The sequence below is a fragment of the Betta splendens genome, chromosome 9, assembly GCF_900634795.4.
Source record: "Betta splendens chromosome 9, fBetSpl5.4, whole genome shotgun sequence".
NCBI classification, from domain to species: domain Eukaryota; kingdom Metazoa; phylum Chordata; class Actinopteri; order Anabantiformes; family Osphronemidae; genus Betta; species Betta splendens.
Genome location: NC_040889.2, coordinates 2941609 through 2954571, shown reverse-complemented (window position 1 = coordinate 2954571; position 12963 = coordinate 2941609). Strand labels below are relative to the sequence as shown.

The 12963-nt window shown below is 42.3% G+C and overlaps 1 protein-coding gene across 7 annotated transcripts; it reads right to left on the bottom strand.

Moving 5' to 3' along the window:
- Window positions 1-192: 192 nt before the first annotated feature.
- On the bottom strand, window positions 193-12760 carry LOC114861326 (basic helix-loop-helix ARNT-like protein 2). Of its 7 annotated transcripts, XM_055511383.1 has the most exons (20): window positions 12465-12760; window positions 12066-12180; window positions 11747-11982; window positions 7601-7712; window positions 7447-7485; window positions 7320-7361; window positions 7013-7170; window positions 6862-6944; window positions 6686-6778; window positions 6237-6354; window positions 5948-6109; window positions 4128-4337; window positions 3850-3906; window positions 3549-3650; window positions 3223-3373; window positions 3028-3086; window positions 2841-2952; window positions 2636-2720; window positions 2154-2256; window positions 193-1992 (listed from the first exon to the last, which is right to left on the bottom strand). In XM_055511383.1, the coding sequence occupies exons 3-20, from the start codon at window positions 11787-11789 to the stop codon at window positions 1838-1840; spliced, it is 1884 nt and encodes a 627-aa protein (XP_055367358.1). In that variant the 5' UTR covers window positions 11790-11982; window positions 12066-12180; window positions 12465-12760; the 3' UTR covers window positions 193-1837. The 7 variants fall into 7 exon arrangements, with proteins under 7 accessions (XP_055367358.1, XP_055367357.1, XP_055367361.1 ...); XM_055511382.1 differs by having other exon boundaries at window positions 12066-12760; XM_055511386.1 differs by adding an exon at window positions 8198-8243 and having other exon boundaries at window positions 11747-12755.
- Between the last annotated feature and the right edge of the window lie 203 nt (window positions 12761-12963).

The following is a 12963-nucleotide window of genomic DNA, read 5'->3' as shown; positions in this document are numbered from 1 at the left end:
GGTGTACAGAACCCAAATGTAAAATGGATAACAGATAATAAACGGATAAATATACAGATCCAAGTGTATTTCAGACATGCAAATCCACTTTTGCTAGATAGATGGAAAACATAAATCATACTACTGTACTGTCTCCAACTGTAGTTTGTCTAAAAGCAGAAAATGATGGCACCAAAAAGAATACAATTCAAACCACTTGTGAAATCTGTTTTAGTGCCCGAAGGCGCAACCTCAATCAGTCCATATCATCGGCAGGTATTTGCACATACAAATGTCAAAAGGTTGCTCCTGTGGTGGCTGGGTATGAGTTCAATACTTTGACCACTGAAAAAAAAATAGTGAGCACATAACAGTTGATTTACAATTACACGAGGCAACGGAATAACATTGCGCTTTCAAAGATCGGAGGAACCAGTGGCAAAAAGCAGAGGTTACATGAACGGATGCCAGTCACTGAGTTTAAAAAACTAAAATCTGTCAGGACACAATTTTATGCTGGAACCTTCAAGGGTCACTCAGTGATAAAATGTGACAGCCAGCCTCTATGAACTCAGAACCACAGATGATTTGTGTTAACCAGCTGACTTTTAAGACAGTTTGTTCAAGAACTGTATTGCATTCTTCTTCTGGCTAATAACGGTGTTAAACATTTCGTTTCTGTGTTTCGATGCAGCCATGTAATGTTTAAAACAACGTATAGATGCTTCAAGGCGGACATTTTCATTTCCAAAAGGTTGTCGTGACAGTGGACATTCAGAAATCAGGTAAACTGCAGTAAGACTGAATGGTTACAGTGACAATACTCAGGGTAACTTCCTGTGCAGTGGTGAGCGGCTTAAGTACAGTTTAGGTGCAGTTGAAAATAGGCGCAAATGAAAGAGCAACAGCATTTAAATATTTCCTGCTAAAATACGTTGGCAACCCTGGCTGCCCTCGGGTTGGTGGACTTTCCATATTATCCCAGGCGTTCAGTGTACACTAGGTTAACCTTCACAGAACTGACTGCAGTACAGCATAAGCGATATGTGAACACATAGTATAGGCATCGTACGGTTCAGTCCTTGAGTGCACATTCAATATGACACACACACACACACACACACACACACACACACACACACACACACACACACACACACACACACACATACAGACACACAGAAGGGCACTGCTAGTTTGGTTAATAGAAATTTGAGCAACAGCATCCTGGGGCCAACACTTGTAAACAGAGATCCATATTCAAGTATATGCTTGATCAGAACCGGTCCAGAGAGCTTCTTCGTATGACACGTTTTCTTGGTAATTCTATAGTGTTCGTGTCTGCATGGTAGAATTGATTAACTGGTGTTTGGAGTGCTGCACACCTTAGTTAAAGCTTGTGTGACTCTTAGCTTCACTCCGTCCGGCTGAATGTACTAGTAGTAAATACATTATCAGGCAAATACAAGTCAGCAGAATTTTTACCTGACTTGAAGTGTGTTCACAGGGGATCCTTAAAAGTCTGACTACGTTAGGAAAAACACTTTCCAACTCGCTGAACCACAGCATCAGCATATGTCAAAGGTCAAAGAAGTTTCTTTAGCAGCAATTGGCAACAGTCGTTAGTTGTGCAGACATTGGTCACTCACACTGTTGTGGGGTCTTTGAGGATGTTGAAGTGTCCGTGAGGAAGACGCCACCGCAGGCTGCCAGGACATTTCGTCTTACTGTGGTCACAGTCCTCGCTTGCTTCTTCAAGTGTGTGGCCCCCGTTAGTCGAAGACTAGTGGGCTCAACTGTGCGAGGCCAGATTGCTCCATCACAGAATGACTTCCCAGCAAACAGCTAGACAGGGCCTCTAGAAAGGCCAGTGCAAGTCCTCAAAGTCCCCTGACTGACCCATGTTCACGTCTGTCTCCAGCAAGCTCATAATCACTGCCATCGCCGCCTCGTCCGTGCTGAAGCTGCTCAGGCCGGGCACCATGCTGTCCAAGTCCAGCTGGGATGACTCGCCTTGGGTGAAACGCGGCAAAAAAAGCATAGGTTTTGAAAAAGGTCACACACCACACGCCAGTGGTCTGAGGGAGCGGGTTCCCAAGGGAATGACGCATGTTGCTTCCTTTTTTCTACCACAAGCGTGTAAAATAAATCATATACTCATGTCTGTACTGTACCTGTGCTTTCAGAAGCTGCACTTCCTCCTGCTGCTGCTGCTGCTGTCGCCGGCTCAGACTGGGAGTGTGAGGAGCTGCCTGCTGAATCCTCTTTACTGGACGCCTGCAAAGAGCCAGCTTGTATTAGAACGTGTAATTAAGCTTACAAGTAGCCAGTGACTTGATTTCCAAAACTATCAGGTTTACAAATACAAGCACATGGAAACATACAGTGCTGACACCCTTTTTTATAGGATGATTATTGATAAGATAATCCAATTAACAAAATCAGTAATAAATCTTTAAACTGTAGCATGATGCTGTGAAATCAATTGTCTGGTCACAGATTCTTTGCATTTTCATCTTTAGCGCTCCTTCCATCTTCTCTATCATTTGATCATCACAAGGATTATAAAATGAAATATATGTTTATACAAGTAAATCAAGTGTGTCCAGCATATGTAAACTCATCATCGTCATGATATGGATGTGGGGCCACTCACACTCCGGCTGGTTTGTGGGGAAACCAGCTTCTCCAGGGTCGGGCCAAACGGACTGGAAGCTTCACTTGACGGAGAGGAGTTTACCCTGTGCACAGACAAAGAAACAACAGGAGTCAGGAAAAGTTGATTTCATAAAATAAATCATCAATAAATTACCTTAACTCAGAGCGTTTTCATTTTGTAAGTACACAGAGACACGTGGTACCTGTAAGAGTCGATGAGCTCATGTGCGATCTGGGTGCCTATGCTGCCTGCATAGATCATTTTACCTACTCCACTGGAGAGGCCGGGAATTATGGGTATTTGCTTTGTGTCGTCTAAGAGGGGAAAAAATAGCAAAAATCAACGACTACATGAAATGTGTGTACACTATATAAATACACATTAGGTACCTTGAAGTGCTTTTGAGCTGCCTGCCTCCTGGTCATCCTTTGTGTGACCAGGCCCCCTGCTGGAGCAAGACAGTAAATATTACTTATAACGAGTCAGGGACATTTTGATCTCTACAATGTGGAGATCAAAAGGTTCTGAATAATAATTGACAGAACTTTTTTTTTTAGATAGACTTGATTTGAACCATCACTTACGAGACAACCCTGTTTAAAGACACGATGAACTCGACTTCTTTGGTCCACGGATTTGTGAAGCTGAACCACTGGCTTTGGAGCGAGACGTGGGAGCCATGCTTGGTTTTGAACCTGTAGCACTGCGTCTCAATCTTCTCTCTGCTTCGGAGAACTGCCAAGAGATCGTGGGACACGGGGCGGTTTGTTTAATTAGATTGATCTACTTTAACTATATAAATAAAAAGTAGGATACTTATGCAGAAAACACAGTTGAGAGGATAATTGTCTTTTAGATATACTGCATGGTTTAACTGGCCATCCACAGTGGCTCTACTCCATCACCTTGCCTGTGATTCTCAGCAAGGTGCTGTAAGTCGTCCTGGTGAAAATACTCATAACATGACGTGCCAAGAACCTCCTGTGGCAGATAACCGATGACGCTTGTAGCTCTAGGAAAGAGAGAGAGAAGACACGCTGGAACTTTAGGCAAACTGGGTTTCCTTCATTTCTCACGCTGTTAGGACTGTGTGATCACAAAACATTGAGCAGTGACAATGAGGTGATCCTATCATGATCCTATGCACCTGTAACAGTCACCGCTCACACATAGAGACATTGAGTGATTCTTTATACTTGATGTGAAATTACTTTCCAAAAAAATGAGAAGCGATTTCCACGTGATGTCATCAAGACGCACAGCTTCTACTGAGAAACAATGGCAAAGACAGAAAGGATTATCTCCACTGAAAGCTGAACAGACAAAAATTCACCCTGTGCGCTCAACGGTCTCCCGACCACAATGCACCTCTGCCATTTCTTTCTCAGCGGTACTGCGTTCGCTCGCGACAGGAAGACAAGTCAGCTCGTGCGGGTGTAGGTAGGTAAAATCAGGGGAACTCACTGTTGGTCTACAAAAGTGAACTTGCCGTCGATTGCATAGCGAGTGACGAACTCGGTGGGCTTGACGTGGACGTCTTTGGGGGCCCTGCTGGACGCATGGGGGTTGAGGCGGCAGACGGTCACCAGGCAGGTCAGGCTTGAGGTCTCCTTCTCCACGTCACCCTCGGAGTCCAGCTGGCTGCCCGGCCAAGTCCTCATGTAACCGGTGCAGTAAAGGGTGCAGTACCTGTATGTGTCTGCAGCCATTCAAATTCAACCAGAACCAGAAACACCAACACTTAAATTAAAAGGAACTTAACTCACTGTATTTTGCATTTAATGCATATAAAACTATTATGTGCTTGATCCCAAACTCTAGATTGTGGCTAGAACACAGAACACAGAACACAGAACACGTTGTTTTACAGTAACACCGGCTGTGTTTTATTTTCCTAAAAAAGAAAAGTTTGGAATGAAGATCAGTGAAGTTTGTTTTAGTATATGTAGAATTAAATTAGTCCTAACAATAGAATATCGTTCCACTCTGCTCCATCTTCCTGCTCTAATTTATAGCATAATACATACAGTATGGAGGCCAGTAACTTTTGTGATAAACCATAATTTGTGTGCTACAGACTTTAATATAAATATTTGATATGGCCTTCAAATATTTTAGTGCAGTTTTTAATTCTGGACACGAGATGGCGCCACATCACCTGTTTCTGCTCACAGGTTAAGAATAAGTGGGGTTTGAACCATCTGCTCACTTGGTCATATAAAGCAACAGTGACCTACTTCCTGTGCTTTTTAATTGTGGCAGCTCCTTGAATAAAAGCTGAAGTCAAACATTTTCTAACAATCAAAAAGTGAAACTGACTGAAAATATGCTTTTCATCAAAAAACTTTTCTACGCAATTTTCAATCATTTTTAATAAATGTTTTATAAACGCCTGCCTCAGTAAACCCACCTACAGTGCTTGTCATCAATCTTTCCACCGCATTCCCATCAGATAATCATTGTTTCCTTCTAGATACAGGCACATTTTCCACGGCTATTGTTTGTCCTTGTCTGGCTGCCTGGCTGACCTCACTGCCTAGAAACACGTTTAAAAGAATTTCAGAATCTTTTGGTGCACATCCTGAATCGTTCTCATTGATTATGGGCTAAAATGCAGCGCAGCTCAAGGACTGAACGTGACTGCAAGAACTCAGCCACAGTGTTTCCCTGACCTGAAGCGAGTGCTTGAAGAAGCCAGATGACAAATCTGACGATACAGTGATCCAAAATAGCCCAGAGCGGCAAGAGGTGCAAATTTGAAAAGGTTTATTTATATCCTGAGGGTCTTTCTTCTGTCATGTTCTTAAAAAAACTAGTCATTTACCCTAAATGGCTGAATGGTTTGAATTCAACTCATACTGGATTCTCTATTCCCTGTAGAGCAGTACTCTTTAAAACCTCTATGGCATATGACATTTGTATTTGAACCACCCTTACATAAAGCAGCAAAAAAGTATTTGCAATGTGCTACTTTTCTGTGCTGAGCTTCGCTAACGGTAAAAAGTAATCCAGTATTCTGAGCGAACTCAAACAGAGAATGGTTTTAAAAATAGACGGCTTAAATATTGTCGCCATCCTAATTTGACGTTGCTTCAGAAACAACACACGAGCAGCTTTATAATAAACGAATCATTCCTCAGTTGTGTGGTTATCAGCTGACCACATTATATTCTTGCAATTGTACAGATTGCCATTATAACCTATTACCTTTTAGAACTCAGCTGATACACCCATGACAGCGCCATTAGCTTCTCCAGGTCCCCTCCATCACAACGACTCTATTAGCCTTGAGCTGATTACTGGACTCACCCTTCTTTTTGGAAGTACTGGGCAAAGAGAGCTTGTCCTCGTGCTTGCCTGCCACCTCCCGGCCAGTTGCACTGTGTTTCATGCGACAAAAGAACGACCTCCGGGCTCCAGTGGACAGGTGGGACGGCTTTGCGGGAACATCTGGCTGGAGCTGAACTCCACCTTGACACAGTGGAGACAGCATTAGAGGCAATAACATACAATAAAAACTAAAAAAAATAAATATAGCACCAGTTTGCTTTCATTAAATTGAAGCTATGAGCATCAGTACGTGGTGACGACAACTCACTTGCAGCATCGATGACGCGCTGACGAGGGGTCAGCTCCGAAGATGAAAGCTGCTCCTTCACTTTGTTGATGTCTTTGGGGTGAATGAAGTCAAACAAGCTCTGGCCAGTCAGCTCCATCTGTTAAAACAAAATAAATATGTTGGGAAATTTGTTAAATGCTAAAAAATATTATTAATGCATATCTCGTGTCCATTCATGGTTTAGTGGTACAGCACCAGCCTTACAGTCAAGAACGTAGAGAATGTGTGGTTTGGCATCAGTTTGGCTGCCAAACCTTTTAAGCTGACTTTCAGAAAAATGCATAAATATTGAGTTTTGCAGATAATACTTGTTTCTTCCATTAATATAATCATTCTGGTGTGTTTTTACTTTCTGTTAATTTCAGGCAGTGAAAAAAACTGTATAGTAACTGATAATTACAGTAAATGAGTAAAGCTCACAAACACACCTGGCTAAAGTTGAGGATCTTGGAGACAGACTCGGAAATGAACAGGATTTTTGCCCGGTCACAACTGACAACTAACAGAAAACCATCTGCAGCCTGGATGGTGCAAAAGCGAACACTCATTAATACAGAGATTTGGATTTTGAGGCTGGTTAAAGTTACAAGACAATGGGACCGACCTTCAACAGAAGGTGCCTGAGGTCCTCGTGAGGCAGGATGGAAGGCTTGTAGGCTGTGTCTGTGAAAACGCTGCTTGCCCCAACTGGAAAGACAAACGTGCTTTAAAATGTCCCCTGACATTTCAAACCCCCGGGGCGTGATAGGAGTTACCTTTGAGAGCTTTCAGGTGCTGCACCGCCTTTCGCAGGACTGTGAGCTTGTCGAGTTTCCGAGCCATGGGTTGACAAGCGGGGATCATCACGGCCAGCTCGTCGATGAGGTTGTTCATCTTATCTCTCCGTCGCTTTTCAATCTGACGGTGAGGCTCCCTGTGGGCACATTCACCTATCAGACAATCTGTGGCACACGTGACCGGGAAGGGAGTTCCCACCTGCTGTACCGGTTCACCTGAATAAAACAGCCACGCTAGTTACACTAAAGGAGCGTTAGTGAATGCAACCTCAGAAAAAAGAGTCACCTGAAGCATTTCATTTTGACTTGCTGATCCTCTTCTTCAGACCTGCAAACATGAAGGCATTGCACCAATTACACTAGCTCCAGTACATTCTTGCAAGTATGTAAATAAAGGCAAGAAGTCATTTTACCTGCTGAGGTCATCGTCCTTTTGAAAGTCAGTGATTTGCCTGTAAAAAAAACATGGTATGGGTTGTTTCCCTTTACTTATATATAAGGATAACTACACTCCAAAGTCGCATCAAGTTTGTTTATTGTTCATCAACATCATAGCACCCCTCTTACTGCACATGGGTGTCTGACCTCTTCTCCACATCTCCTTTTCGTTTCCTTGGCAGCTCGACAGCTGGCAACGAGGAGCCCGTCTGGCTCAGCCCTTCCTCCTCCGCAGCGGGATCTGAAACATGCACACGGCAACAGTTGAGCAACACTTGATGTGAAACATGGCAAATGAACCCATCAACCCGGAGACTTCCGTAGCACCGAACTCGTCAGATGCTGCATTAATAATTTACAATGCAATACAAACGACTGGGGGCTTGTTCTGCCAATAGTTTGCTGGATTCTAAGCAGCAAACAGAAAGGATTTATCATAATGACAGTGAGGGTGGAATAACTGATATTCATACAAATAAGCAAGATCAAGTGAGTTCTTAGCAGTAAAAATGTTTTTAAAAGCTGCTGTGTTTAATATAGTGATCAATGAAAACAGACATCTACAGAAGCAAAGAAGGACTAATGTTGCATTAATTTTACTCAGAAACTGTCACTTATTTTACAGTTGTGCTGCAATTATTCAACCCCAACTGCAAAAATATGTGTAAAAATATAATAATTTATGAATGTGAAACTTTATCACATGTTGAATTTGGGAGGACGCACTTGCAACATCACTTCTGTCAATCTTTTCAGTTTCTTGTTGTCTGATCTGTGAACAGTGCACAAAACCACATTAGTGAAACTTGAAAGCATTTGTCTTTTTAAAGCACAATGTTTGTTTGTAGGTCACAGTGATTAAAGTTTTATTTTGAAAGCACAGCTTTGTTACAGCTTGACAACACCATAAATAATAAAGGCTTGACTTTTTATAACAATGACTCAGGATGACTCATGTTTTTGCAGTAGTGGGTGGTAATTATTAAAAAAAGTAAAAGATGTCGTGTTACTGTGGAAAATGACCATTTGCCACATTAAAAGTCGGTCTGGCTGTAAAAACACATTTCTGATAGCAGGATGCCAGATTCCTTCCGTCACACTCGTCTTTTAACATGCTCTCGTTATGGGTCTCTAGGTGACAGCCTGCACTGGCTCAGGACAGTCACTGGGCGGCGCTACACCTCCAGCTATGCTCAGGTTCAAAGGCACGTGAGAGTAAATGGGATTTTGTGCTGTGGCGTTACCTAATACTTATATAATGCTGTAACACTGACCTACTTCCCTCTCAGGACTCCCATACTTTAAATTGTGACAAAGAAAGGGAAAAGTGTTCATAAAAAGTGAAGACAGCTTTTCGCTGACCCATATTCTCCTGCTGGCCTCTCTAAACTATACAATGTATTAATAATAATGGAAAACTTCCATTACTTCCAACTGATCTCGGAACTTTTAAAGACTTTATTGAATGATCCCCAAAAGTAAACCCAGAGGCCAGTTTGTTAAGGAAAGTCATTGTTCCCATGGGGATGAAAGTGAAACACACAGAAGGAAGCCAAACTTTTAAACTTTATATTTCACTGGTGTGAACTTTGATTATATTGACATATTTCTCTTTAATCTCTCCAGAAGAGTTTAGTGGGTCATCACTGACGCAAATGTGGAATGTGGGAGGGAGTGCTCTCCTTTCCTCCCACCTCACGCTGATGCTGCCGTTTCCTTACTAGTCAGGACATTTTTCCCTGGATACCTCTGCAAAGCTTTATTTTCCAGCTGACTGGACTCAAACATGCGCTATAAGAGGCGACAGCACCCGTGAGTCACACCCGAGCCAAAATCGTGACAACCTAGGAGCTGAATATGCAAAGCAGCAAATTATGTCCACTTCTGAACACAGAATATAGACAAGGATATATTTGTATTACACATACGCTATGATAGAGAACCACTGATCCCAGGGCTGTGACTAAATTCAATGAAGTGAACACATTAAAACACTAGGTCAATAAATATCTAATAAAGAATTAATTTGACTTAGATCAGACTTTAAAGGCAACAAACCTTTTATTACAGTAGCATGCCCACCTTTTTATGAGCTGCCAGCATGCATCTGGATGCATGGGTTTAAAATATTATTATAGAGTATTATCGAGGTTTAATGGCCGTCACATTCAATATCCATCCACACTATGAGCCTTGGTACCTTTGCAGTTGTAGCAGTCCATTAGCGCTCCATTTTCAGGTCACTAATGTGCATCCATTCGTGCAAACAGCAACTTTCTTGCTTTGCAATCAGTGCACCGTCATCACATCTGCTACTCTGGGAAAATATTATAACCTGATCCCATGAGACAGGCTTTTCTGTGACTTTACTTGTAACTGAGTAATTAGTGGAATTTAGAAAAACAGCTGTTTTCACTGCAGATTATTTCTAGAGCTACAGTGTATACCTTTTACAGGACACTGTTTTATTAGGGGTAGGCACATTTGTTTGTCTAAATGTGACCAGGTGCAGTGTGCAGTGACACTTTTATGTGTTTGACTTCAAGCCTTGGCTTTTCCTTGGTAAAATTTGTTGTTTGGCATGTGTTACACTGTGAATAAATACAGAACTGTGGCATAGATTTACCCTCTTCCTTTAAACCACTCCTGCTTTTGTTGTAGTTGTAGATTAAGAGCCTACTTACATTAATTCAGCAGCCAAAACAATTGAAACATGTCTAAATATGATGCACACCCACTTTGACCTCAATATTAAACTTTCATTTTCAACAACAAACGTGATGGGGACCTGGTCGCGATGCTTTGAAAAGTTTGGATGGTTGACATTACTACAGTGCTGGTTCTTGACATTACTACAGTGCTGGTTCTGGTTTTAAAGCGGCAGGGAGTGACTACCTCCCTCTGCTGCACAGTGAAGGCAGCGCTGCTCTACTGATCTACTGACCCAGTTTTGAAATCTGAAGAAAACACAGCTATATGGAAGACATTAAACGCCTCCATAGGATACAATATAAAGTGAAATACACTACACAATGTTGTTATTTACATCCTGTAGATGCACTTATTATGTTTTAATGAAACAAAAAACATAGTTGCGTGACAATACAGCACAAATATTAAACTGGTGTGCCAATCTCACCCAGTTTAATTAATCCATGCAGAGATACAGATAATTGCTGCTAAGCATTGACTAAAACATAATTTTCGATTTCACAAGAGAACTAAATTGCAGAAAATAGAAAATAGCACAAAGATGTCTACTGCAATTCAGTGTCTCAGAATGTGTGCAGCAAAACTAAATACAAAAGGACTGTTGTTAATATTAATAAGACACATTTTCAGTGCTACAATCAAAAACAATTAACTTCACATCCATAAGCAGCGTTCATCTTTAGTGATTCAAGACAAAAGGCCACTAAAATGGCTTCCTGGACATTAACTGGCCGGGTGTAACCTATAGTAGTGAATGCATGCTCTTTCTAGACCTTTAAAACAGTCTAAATTAACATAATCTGTGCTTTCATTTATTACATTTTGCGAAGTAGGTGTCAAAGGTGAAAAAACATTGCTAATAGTTAGTCAGTAATTAACTACCTAATATAAACAAGTTAATGCTTAGTCATTATCTCAAGATATTCATCATTATTCTATTTTCTAATCAAGTAATTGAAAGGTGTGTAGATTCAAGCAGACTATTTTGTTGGCATACTTTTGAACAGCAGCTTGCTCATTTACAACCATAAACTTTACTGTTTAACGTCAGGCTATTAAAAGATCGGGAAAAGACAAATATTTGACGTTGTTGTCAGGGCTACTGTCACGTGATTGCGTGAGGTTTGCCCAAGTGTTCTCCATGGATAACCCCCCCCCCCATAGGGAACACAGCGCCCCCCTCCCCGCACGTACTACGGAATGATGAATGGAGCGGTCTCTACTACGGCGGCTGACCGGGTACTCAGCCGGTGTTTTCGGCACGGCGGGGGTTAGCGGGCGGATGCTAACCCCTTACCTGAGCCCGGCCACAAGTAATGCTACCTTTAAATGCCGCCATAAAGTCAAATGTACATTAATTAACTGGAAGCAAAGCTGGCCCGCGGGGCGACGCTGGCTGTGGGGGGGATGGGTGACAAACATGAAGACATTTTAAAAAGTTCTACTTTCTGCACCAATTACTTCTGCTCACATTTGTCAGTCAAAGGAACGAGAAGGCGCAATAACGCTAAAGTGTACACCTACAGTCCGTCAAAAACGCTGGAGTCGCCAATTAGTGCTTACCTGACGTCCCGGCCGCCGTCCCGTCTGAGCCACCGGCCGACATGCCTGGACTGGAGCCGGTGAGCCCGGAGAAGGCTACGGAGCGCTGCGGCGCATGTGGAGCCGCCGGTTGTAGTAGTAGGCGAGAGGAGGGAGCCGCGAAGAGCCGGGGAGTTGTATAATTGACTTCATTTTTTTCTCACCCTCCTCCCCCCTCCGCTGTATTTTTTTTTACAAAGAAGGCGGGGTGGAATGGTCTGGAAGTAAAAACGTGAGGGGTGAGGGAGAACACTACGCCCGGGTCCTTTAGGGAACGAGGAAACGAGGGAAGGCTTCATACTTGTCTCCTCCTTCGTCGCCTTTTTCATTCATTCAAGTCCGTGTTGTCAGTTGTCTGTTGTCAGTAGTGTGTCGGCGTTTGTAACGGTCCTTTTCATTCATTTAGCCCATTTCAACTGTGAAACAACGTATGTTTAGTTTGATAGCCAAGGTAATCACATGCATTTCTCAACATTACGAGATTACAGTGGAAGGTGTGTTAAGTCACGCTTGAAACACAGCCTCACGTGACAGTTGGCACAGCAGCCGTTAAAGTCAGTTCTGATTAATTATTTGTTTTCAAATTAAACATATGTAGATACGAGCGGTCAGGGATGATTTACATATTTGCAATTCCTTTCGCAGAACAAAACCATTGCTGCACGTGATACTGCTTTAAAAGTGCCCTGGCGATACGCACGTGCAATGACATTGAGACAGCGCTTATAAAATAAAGTTGGCTTCGTGTCAGACAAATCCGGAGCAGCCTTGACGGAGCCGGCAAAGGATCGATTCCTCCGGTGACACGCACGTTTTGATGACCTCAAAAAAAACGGTGCGCGCGTCACCGACAGACGCTCCCGCTTTCCTCCCAGCAGCCGTAGGAAAAAAGGAGGTCTCACTCTGCACTTGTCTTCTGATGCGGAAGCGTAACCGCACTAGAACAATTTACCTTTTTACATTAAACATTTGAGAGCTCCTACACATTATCTCGAGTCCACTAAAATAATCAGATTTAGTTTTAATTATGTTTTTATAAAGATATCAATTGAATGTTTTATCCAACAAAAGTTGGATCTATCATTGTATCTCATTAAAAAAGATAAACCCATATAAATGTGCAACTGTTAATTAATTTCAAACAAACATGTCACTAGTGCGCAATGGTATTAGATATTTCCCAGTTGAAATTTAGAAAT

Bases quoted from the DNA above. Each gene is read 5' to 3' on its own strand.
- LOC114861326 (XM_055511381.1), bottom strand. From the start codon at position 11,789: ATGTCGGCCGGTGGCTCAGACGGGACGGCGGCCGGGACGTCAG. The intron at 6,355-6,685 runs GTGTGTTTGTGA...TTGTTTTAACAG, and splicing joins AGATCCTCAACTTTAGCCAG to ATGGAGCTGACTGGCCAGAG. The intron at 2,953-3,027 runs GTACCTAATGTG...TTCCCCTCTTAG, and splicing joins CAGCTCAAAAGCACTTCAAG to ACGACACAAAGCAAATACCC.